The sequence below is a fragment of the Pinus tabuliformis genome, chromosome 6, assembly GCF_031772625.1.
Source record: "Pinus tabuliformis cultivar Carrire ecotype Pingquan chromosome 6, CPIR1, whole genome shotgun sequence".
NCBI classification, from domain to species: domain Eukaryota; kingdom Viridiplantae; phylum Streptophyta; class Pinopsida; order Pinales; family Pinaceae; genus Pinus; species Pinus tabuliformis.
The window spans coordinates 1,913,152,231-1,913,163,111 of NC_142292.1; the positions used below are offsets into that span (position 1 = coordinate 1,913,152,231).

The 10,881-nt window shown below is 35.9% G+C and overlaps 1 protein-coding gene across 1 annotated transcript; it reads right to left on the reverse strand.

Annotated features, from left to right (window-relative positions):
• Positions 1–2,014: 2,014 nt before the first annotated feature.
• LOC149266836 (uncharacterized) lies at positions 2,015–3,034 on the reverse strand. Its single transcript, XM_089409294.1, has one exon. It carries the CDS (start codon positions 3,032–3,034, stop codon positions 2,015–2,017), a length of 1,020 nt encoding a protein of 339 aa, XP_089265420.1.
• Between the last annotated feature and the right edge of the window lie 7,847 nt (positions 3,035–10,881).

A 10,881-nucleotide genomic window follows, 5' to 3' on the forward strand; every position in this document is an offset into this window, starting at 1 on the left:
GGTGACAATTCAACCTGATTCTGCAAAAGTTAAGTATTTGAAATCTTTTGTTTCCCCTCTGATGTTTTTTGTTTACAGAGGTTTTTAAATGTTTGTTTACTAGCGGGTTTATCTAGCCCTTGTTGTCCTCTTGCTGCCAAGTTTTATTTGCAACCGTAGAGACATCAATTCTTCTTCTGATATATGGTCCCAGGTTACTCTACAAACCTCCTTATGCTGGCTTAGGGTTCGCATGTATTATTAGTTTCTTTAGACAGAAAAAGGATTTTCCCTATAAATTAGTTTTGGAATTTCTTTCATATTATACCTCGTAATAGAATTGACGACTTACTAGTCGTTTGGATAATGCCTTTGTTATTTTTTTCAAGAGACAAATATGTCACATTGCCTTACTGGATTTTTCTTTTGTATTTTTTGAAATAGGGTTCATACTACAACTAAGTTCGTGGAGAAAAGGTCTCGTTATTCGAGTCCATTGTGAAGTATTTTTTTTTTTTAATTTACAAATGTCTCTTCTTATAATAGTGTTAGTATATTCAAATTTATGAGTGAATCACTTCCAGTGATGGCTCTATTTATTGTTAAATCATAGGACTATTGTGTTTTCGTAGCTTTACACACAGAGATTGATTTTCTTTAATATTTAATTTGGTACAGTCAGTTTTTCGTTCGAATGTACAAATTTTTTTCCTTTTGGTTTCTATTTCTTTTTGGTTTTTCATTTTACTAAGACCTTCATGGTTCCTTCTAATGTTTGTAGTTGTTCTAGCTTAATTGGTTACCCAATAGCCTAGAAAATATGGTGGTGGAAAACAGAGTCACCAGACTGTTCACTTTTCAAATTGCGCTTAGTTTAGTAGACACCAACCCAAGGTCTTGAGGATCATCTTGTGTTAGGTCTTCGTATCCTTTCGCTCTTCCCTCATCCCTCCATCTCCCTCTAATTTTTTTCTGTCACCAAAAATAAGTGAAAACCTTCTTTGGAACTACCCTTTTCTAGGAAGGAAAAGAGACTCAATTGACCTAACTATCTCAAGATTTTTTTTATTCAGTTAACCATATATAGAATATTCTTTTAATACCCAAGGACTTAACGAAGTCCGAGTGAGTACATTTTTCTGGTCTTCAACTTAGACCAAAATCAGTTCCAAAGTTTGTAAAAGTTAAAACATAAATTGATGAACAATCTTGCTGGTGTCACAATGTTATATTTAGATAAATAATTAGTTGTAAATATAAGGGAAAATGTAATTATTATATTGTATCTAATATTTTTGCCTACCTCCATCCATTTTTTATTAGATTATATTAGATAAAATATAATACTATAATATTATGTTTTACCCTATATTTCCCCTCAATTGGTCCATTTTGTATTGCAATATTTCTTTATATTTAAACTTTGAAAGTAAACAAACCCAAGTATAAAATTTAAAGGGTTGAGAAATAGAGTAAAATGTAATATTTAGGTTGAAGTGTGATGGGAAATATTATGTAAAATGTAATAATATTACATTTAAATTAGTATTTCCCTACCCTCCTTGCTTTTATTGGGTGGGGTGATAATAAATACTTGGTAACATATAATATTATAATATTATTTTATCCAAAAATTTCCCTCACCTTATTTACTTTTTATTAGTAACATTCTAACTTAATAAAAATAAAATAAAATAAAATAATAAAAATAACATTTTAACATTTTAACTTAATAAAAATAAAATAAAATAAAATAATCAATTATTAAAATAAAATAATCAATTATATTTATACTTTTAATTGTAATTATAATTAATAAATAATAATTTAACAAACCTAGATCACAGGCATAATTTTTCATACACACAGATTTGGTTCTTCTTCATCCTTATTAAATCGAGAGTTAAAATAGAACCAGGCAGTTATAGTTAACCTTAGAATTATAATGTGATCAACGAGAAATAACAGTGTGACAAATAACCAAACATGCATGATACTGTAAGAGGTAAATGTTTTTTCGACGATGGATTAAACTCTATTCACTCATATCCTCATACTCCATCCAGAAAATTCTTTGACCACACACAACAAATTCCCTCTTCATTAGCTGTGAAATTTCTCCAGTTCTTTCGTCGTATGCAAATGCCACGATTTGAAGTGACAATGCAGCCTCTCTGATCTGAGAACGACCGTCAATCGTAATCTTTGCGGGACATTCTCCTGTAATAATGCTGCTAACATTGATAGTACAATAATCGCTGACGGAAATGATAATATCCTTCTCGTTTGCAATGTAAGTTCTCCTCTGAAACTTGTCAAAGACGGACAGACGGATCGGATGGTCTTCAAATGTGATGAAAATGTTACCTCGCATATTACACAGGTGAAGGCTTCCACTTCTGGTGTAGCACAAGAAACGGTCCAATTTAGGTAGATAGTAAGGTTCCACAATTGCTTCTAAACTTGTTGGTATTACTTGAGGGACCTCACCAGATATATCAATCACTTGCATATTCCGACCATGTTGTTGCAGACATATTCTATCATCGCCGCAGAGCGCAGCGAACTGTAACCGATATTCATGGTTGAGATGGAGGATACCTTCCTGACACAGTTCTCCATCCCGTTTCGAATAAATTTTGAACGATACATCGCTCGTATTTCTTGGGAATCCTCCATCGAAATATATCACTACGTACATATTTCCACGACTTTGAAAAAACCATTCTATTTCCCTTTCAACTGGTATACCTCTTTCAAATGGTATACCTCTTTCGAGTGATATGGTGGATATCTGATTGTATTCTTTCAAATCAAAAACTTTGAACACTCTCTCTTTTTTATTGTAAATCACGCCTCTGCAATTTGGAATATCGAAATCCCAAGTAACCGTGTCCGCTTCTTCGGCATAAATCTCTCTGTATTCGTTTGTTCGTCCTGCTTTTATAGATGCTACTTCCACGCTTAAAATCTTGAGGTAGGGCAAAGATTGATGATAACCAACGATTATGAGTGAATTATTATTAGAATTGTAGTAGGCAGATACAATCTCCATCTGACAATTCAGTATTATGGGTCTACCATATTCGTCCTTCAAAGGCGAGACTTTCCCCTGCCGTCCAAATGGAATGAGATGGCCATTGCAAAAAACGCATATTATGTCATCTGCTATAACCAAGTGTGTGACCCTTTCGTGTATGTAGAAGACATGTAAATGGTAATCCCAGAAACTATTTGGCCGTTTCCCGTTTAACTCTCGGCGTTGCAGGCGGTGGAAGGAATTCCTAGACAAACACTTATCCCCGTGCCTTGACATTTTCTATCTTCTGTGAAAAGTCACTGTGGGTATCCACTATTCACCCAGCTATGTATCGATGTTGATGCTCTTTCCTATGTGAGAGAGTTAATAGTATTCAAACAATAAAGTATATTTCGTTCTTTCACTCTCAATCGCTTTTTATTTCATAGGTTCATGCAAGTTATAACAAAGTTGTTTTATTCTTTCGTTGTCAAAGGTGGAGAGATTTTCATCTTAGATTCATACTTTACTAAATGAATCCGGTTAATATAATATAAGTACACATAACGATATATTATTATTATTATTTTTTAATTGAGTCGATATTACTTTTCTATTATTTGTCTAGAGATAGATTCTCTATTGTTATAATTTAATTATAATTGATTATTAGGTAAACGCAAGAGATTAAACCTGCATGGAATATGGCATAATATTCACACTTGTATTCACCAATAAATACTTTGGATTTGTCTCCAAGTTAATTATGGTCTTTTAATTAATTGAGCCAAGAGCCTCATTCTACACCCATGTGTAAACCTGTCCACCCTCATCAAAGTTGAAATTTTGCCCATGCTAAAATAAAAATTTTAAAAATCTCAAAACTAAAAAATATTAAATAACTATACAAAACATTTAAATAATGTTCGCTCATAAAAAAAATTGTAGGTGAAGAAATTGGATGGTGATGGGCTCATGATAGATCTTTATTTGAAATAGATCTATGGTGGTTTATTTCAAATTGATTAATTAAAGAAAATGTCATATAACATATTGTAACAAAAGCTATTTACAAGTTCAACATGTCTATGGTAAGCTAGAGTGAATGTTCAAGGTTAAAAATTTTGTCCATATTTTTTTTAAATGTATATATTTTTAAATCCTATATTAATTTTTTATTTAATAATAATTTAAAATAAAAATATAGCTTAGTTAGTTTTTATAGTTTTGTTTAATAAAATTAGTTATATATATGTTAATGAGACAAGTATTATGTTGCTTATCATGAATTGATATTGATCACTATTTCACTTATATCACAGCCTAGTGTAACTTTATATAACACCAACACTAACATTGAAGTGACAATACCTCTTTCATGTTGGGTAGTAGAGCCTTCTTTTCCCAATAACTATAATTTTAGATAGGATTTGTATTTAGACGATAGACCATCTAATGTAATACATAGAAATGTTATAATGGTACAATAATATAAAAAGCTTCACGTCAGTTTAGTTAAAACATATAACAGAAAATAAAAGTTATAAATTAATTTGATTTGATTCGTTATATTGTGATTTTTTTATTGATAAAATTATAAACAATTTCTTATAAGAAATATCACAATACACATATCATAAAATCTGACATCAAATATGTAATTAATAAATATATAGAGTTTAATAAATTTAATTAATAACCTGGATGCGAGTGAAATCCAAGACCATTAATGGCCACCCAATGGACCACTGGCGATCAGACCTACGAGACGATGGATGGCACTCTGTTCAACGCTCACCTAAGATGAGCGTAGGTAAGCCTACGAGCAGCATTAAATGGCCCCTCAGGCTGAGATCCGGAAGCAGTTGGAAACAATATGGAGCCTCTTGAACCCTCTGTTTATCCTCCCTCCCTCTGCATCTGTCCACCTTAGGCTGGAAATTCTTGTAGCAGAACTGTCACCGGTAGCCGATGTTGGCTTCTCTACTGCTTTGACCTTGGAAATGGGCACCATTACTCCCATTCCAGGCATTTCCCTTTAAATTTTGCATAGGAGCCCTCTGTCCACAACCTGTTCTCCTTCCCAACCTCTTGTCCAGCTGAATTGCATGCCAACCTCATTGGTATGGTCTGTCACCGCATGAGGAGTTGGAGAGGAGGCACCCGCGGTGGTAGCGTTGGCCCTCAAGCAGCACAGAGCTCTGTTCCCTCCTCTCCCCCTCATTCCCATGAGAATCTGCCTCCTCCCAGGTCTCCACCCAGATACTATCCCCATACGCGCAGTGGACGAGGGCAAGGGCAGGCCTTCATGGCTGCACACAGTGATATCCAGCTCCACACTGCAATTTCTCCTCTGCATCCCAACACTATCCCTCACTCGACCTAGTTCAGATTCTAGAGTAGCCTGAACAGGCCCATCATTACTGCTAATGTGACCATAGTATTCTCTGAAGAAAATGAGCTAACAGTGCTCAGGTGAGAAATTCTGAAGTGCCTTCTTAGGAGGAGAGAAATTAGGGAGCAGGTCATGGTTCTGAGAAAAGCCCGAAGGATGATTGCAGGGGCGTTAGTCATGGCTATTCGCATGGTGAAGCTGTTCAAGCTGGAGACATTCAACATGATGGTGGCAGATCAGCAGGAGCTTCAATAAAGATGGAATTTGTTGGCAGTTCGAGCGGCACCCAGCATGCAAGGGAGCCTCCAGGTGGCGTAGCGAAGGGCGACGTGGCAGAGGAGGATGAAGACTGGGACTAGTACGCTTGCCTCATCGTCGAGGAGCCACCTGACCAGGATGATAACAATTGACGCCACGTGGCATCTGTGGCCACCTAAGCGCCAACTCAGACTTCTGCTGCTGACGGGTTTGGTCTATTCACGTGTTGTTTTTGCTATTTGTATGAACGATAAGTGGGTTTGTCATTTTGTTGTAGCATCAGGTGGTGTTGTGCTGAATCTTCCTCTGGTTTTTGCCTTAAACATGGGTCCTGGTCTTATGTATGGTTTTCCTTTGGTGATGATCTCGGGTTATATGTTTGGTCTTTTGCCATGTCAAACTGGTTTCCCCAAATCTGGGGCAGTTTAGACTTTCTTGATGAACTTCAGTGACAACGGTTGAGGCAAGGCCTCTTTGTAAATATTTTTTGGTTTTATTAATAGAATTAGCCTTACATAGAAAAAAAAAAAAAAAAACTAATAAACAAATTGTATACTCATGTTACTATACATATTAAAGTAATAATTCATATTTATAATCATTATATTTCATATATACATATATACATATACATATACATATACATATACATATAATTTAAACTAAAAATAGACATGTTAAATTTATATAAATATAAATATTATTAGAAACTAATATGGATTTATTGTAGCTTTAGATTCATTAGTTTCATATAAAAATCAAATTTCTCCAATTATAAAGCTTTTTTCTAGTTTTGCATAAAAAAATGCATCTGAGAAATTTAATCTCTCTGAATATTTAATAAATTTGAAATTAAAATTAATCGAAATAAATTTAATTAAGTAATAAAAATAATATACCAAATATCAATCATAATAAAACGACATTAATATAATTAATTTTCATTTTATATTTCAAAAGTATATATTTAAATGAACAAGGATCTTTGTAAATGAATATCTCATCCGAGAGGACCAAGGTGAACTTAGGAAAGAATTCCAAAAGGTCAAGGAGGAAAGAAAGGTAGGGAAACGGGCTATCATTAGGAATAGGAAAACTATTATTAGAAATAAAGTCTCAATCATGAGTGATAAATAGGGACTTGCATCACTCTATATCCTCTTTTGGAATTATCGTGGTTTTCCATGGTGTAATGGTCCTATCTTAAGTTAGATCCCTAGTGATATTGATCTCGTTCTTTTAGTTGAAACTTGGGAACATCATGAATCTAGGGTCTCTCACTTTGACAGTTTCATTCTTTGGTCAGCTTGGAATAAGAAATCCTCTTGGAGAGGTTTTGGTGGTAACCATGTCATGACTGGCAGAAGCCAATAGGATGTCAAACAATAAACGAGCCAGAATAACCATTTTACATATGCAAGAAAATATAACAAATTATTTAGAAACAAGTAGGTAGAGTAGTAATGAATGATGGTAGATTATAGGCCACTAATAGAAAGATCTCTGAAAATGCGCAGAATTAGGGTGGTTGCAGGATTTCAGAGTTGGAAGCCATGGAGGGGAAAGAAGTGGGGAGCTCCACTCCCTCCTACAGTCATGTTGTAGCAAACCGATTCAAGAAGCCCATGGAAGTGGAATCAGGGGGTACAGACAAAGGAAAATAGGAAAACAACAGAGTACAGAGGTAGGCAGAGACGCTGGAGGAAGTCAGACGAGAGAAGCGTACATGAGTAAACAGTCAGAAGGTTGAACCTAGCAGTAGGACAGGACCATGTAAACCTAAGGCTTCCATCACACCCCATGTGTTGTTGAGTTCTCCAACGCTACAGGCGCACAAGGAGCACATGGCGACTTATGCAGTGATTTGTAAATTCATGGGGTTCTGGCCAATGAAGAAGGCACTACACACATGGATAAAGAACCATTGGAAACCTAAGGGAGAAATAAAGCTACACCTTGGATCCAAGGGTTTCTTCACAGTTGTGTTTACGAACCTAGTGGATAAAGACCGGGTGTTTGAAGTAGGTCCCTACTTCTATGTGATTACAGGACTCTATATGAGGCCATGGGTAATGAACTTTGTTCCAGGGCAAGAAACATTTACTTCGGTGCTAGTGTGGGTATGACTATATTCCCTACCTCTAGATTACTGGCTTCTAGAATCGTTAAAAGCCATAGGTAATAAAGTAAGGCATTTTTTTAAAATATCAGAAGCCACTCTATTAGGAAAATATACCTCATTTGCGAGAATATGCGTGGAAATGAACCTTTCTAGGGCTTTTCCAGAAGAAATAATTTTAGAAGTATATGATGAAGACTGGGTACGGGTGGTGGACTATGAGAATGTACCCTTTAGGTGCCGCAAATGCCATGAACACGAGCACCTTTTTAGAGACTGCCATTTAAGTAAAATGGAGGGCAGCATAAAAGCAACCTCACATAAAGAGACTGAAAGCTTTACCAAGGTGGGGGGCAGAGGAAAAGGAGGGAGAAAAAATAGAAAAGAACGCTACGAGGAAAAATAGCCTAATCATAACACGTTCAAGATATTAGAAGAAGAAGAGGGGGATGAAGGAATGAATTAAGTAATTAAGAACAATGAGTTAGAGAAGGAAAATGATGAGAGCATGGAGGATAGACCTGATAAAAGCCAACAAAGGGAGGATCAGCCAAGCATAATGGAACTTGATAGGGACCAAGAGATGACCCTAAGAGAAGTGGGTACGGAGGATCATGAACTGTAGGACATACTAGAAAGGGAGCATCTCAATCTATAAAAGTTCCTAGAGGAAGAAACAACCAAAGGAGTGGATTCGCTAACTTAAGATGAATTTAACATAGTGCAACAACTCTTCCTCTGGAGAACTCACGAAAAGGGAGCAGGAATCAAAAGGAACTATGATAGTCAGGACAATGAAGGGGTTAAAACTATGGAGGCTACACGGGGACAAACTCGCGAGAATCCAGGAAGGAAAAGAGGAAGAAAAAAAATTGAGCTGTTGATTAAATGTGGAAAATTCATGATCAACTCAGGTAAGATGAAAGACCTAACTAGTTACTCATTTACAAAACATTCTTAATGAAGCTTACAACATGGAATATTAGGGGTCTAGGAAGCAAAAGAAAACAAAGAAATCTCAGCAATAGAATGAAAGTATAAAACCTGATATGATATTTATTCAGGAAACAAAATTTTCAATAGAAAAAATAAGAGAAAAACACAACAAATGACTGATTAAATATGAATATCTAGAAGTTAAAGCAGATAAAACAGCCAGAGGAATTCTCACACTTTGGAACCCTCAGAAAATAGGAATCCTAAATGTTGAATCATCTAGGAACTATCTATCAGTGGTCATCCAACCTTTGGGGGAAAATGAAGTTTATTTGATTACAAATGTTTATGGTCCTCAAAAGCCTAAAGACAAACCCAGGCTTCTTACCTTCCTAGAGGAATTAAGAAACAGACATTCAAGTATACCCTGGATTCTAGGGGGCTGGACTTTAGCATGATTAGGTCCCTATTGAAGAAAAAAAGGTGGAACCAGATCGCTAGGCATAGATTCCATAACATTTTAGAAATTCATAAACAACATGAGGGTAGTAGATATAGAGATAAGCAATGGTATCTTCACCTGGAACAATAAAAGGGGAGGAGAATCTCAAGTGGCCCAAAACTGGACACATTTATTATCTCGAAGGACCTCATCCTTATAGGTCCTAACTTGTTAGCTACGATCCCCCCTTTTGGTGGCTTAGATCACTGGCCTGTTCGACATGAAGCATCCTTTATAAGAACTCCAAGAAAGAGACCTTTCAGGTTTGAAAACATTTGGCTTACCCATCCTAACTTTATCAGCAATATTGAAAAATGGTGGATAGAGGATATGCAAGCCCATGGCACAAAAATGTTCCTCCTGCATAGAATATTGAAACACATCAAACTTAGGCTTAAAGATTGGAATAAGAATGAGTTTGGCAACATTTTTGAATCCAAAAAAATAGTTGAACGGAAGCTACAAGAAATTAACTAGATCCTCATAACAGATGGCTTCAACGAGGAGAGAAAGGAACAAGCTGACCATCATCAACAAGAATGGGAACGATTATGCAAACAAGAGGAGATATTCTAGAAACAAAAATCAAGGGTACTATGGTTAAAAGAAGGAGAAAGGAATACTTGGCTTTTTCACAAATCCACCATGGCTCACAGGTCTCATAACAAGATTTCAAAAATCAACTATTCTCAAGGAAATCAACTCAATACCCACAAAGAAACAAAAGTTGTTATGGTTCAACATTTCCAAGGCATAGATAAGGAACCTCTTTTAGATAGATCTCAATTCATCAATGAATTTACAAAGCACATTCCTAAGCTTGTGACAAGAGAAGACAATTATAATCTAAATAGACCAGTGAATTAGGAGGAGGTCAGCGGAGTCATCAAAGAGATTCCAAAAGGAAAAGCGCCAAGTCTAGATGGATTCAATGTTGACTTCTTTAAAGCATGTTGGCGAATAGTCAAGCACGATATCATCAATGTGGTGGAGGACTCAAGGAAAAAAAAATTGTCTTGAAGGCGCACAATAACTCTTTCATATCCTTGATTCCAAAATAGGTTAATGCTATGACACTAGATAGATTTAGACCAATAGAATTATCCAATTTGGTGTACAAAATTATTTCCAAAATGATTGCCAATAGGCTTAAGCCCCTTCTTCCAACTTTCGTGTCTGAGGAGCAAACTAGATATGTGGAAGGTAGGAAAATTCTCAACAATATCATTCAAGCTCATGAGGTGGTTCACTCACTTAAGAACAATAGGTAAGGAGGAATGATTATACAACTTGACATAAAAAAGGCTTATGATAAGCTAATTTGGGCTTACATTAGGGAAGTTCTAATAGCTTTTTGCTTCGACCACACCTGGATAAGATGGGTAATGGCCCTTGTAACTACCTCCAGTTTCTCAATCGTGTTAAATGGTTCACCATCCACAACCTTCAAAACTTAGAGAGGTCTCAGACAAGGAGATCCACTCTCACCCTTCCTCTTTATTCTCATGATGGAAGGGCTTGGAAATGCTATCAAATTTGCCAAAGTAGAAGGTCAAATCTAGGGTCTCAAACTTACCATGAATGGAGAGGCTTTGACTCATCAACAATTTCTGGACGATACCATGTTGTAGGGTATTCCCACGGTCAAGGAAGCTCTAGCCTAGAAACAAATC

What these genes read in the sequence shown, in the direction of transcription:
- LOC149266836 (XM_089409294.1), bottom strand. Translation starts at nt 3,034, where the DNA reads ATGGAGATTGTATCTGCCTACTACAATTCTAATAATAATTCACTCATA.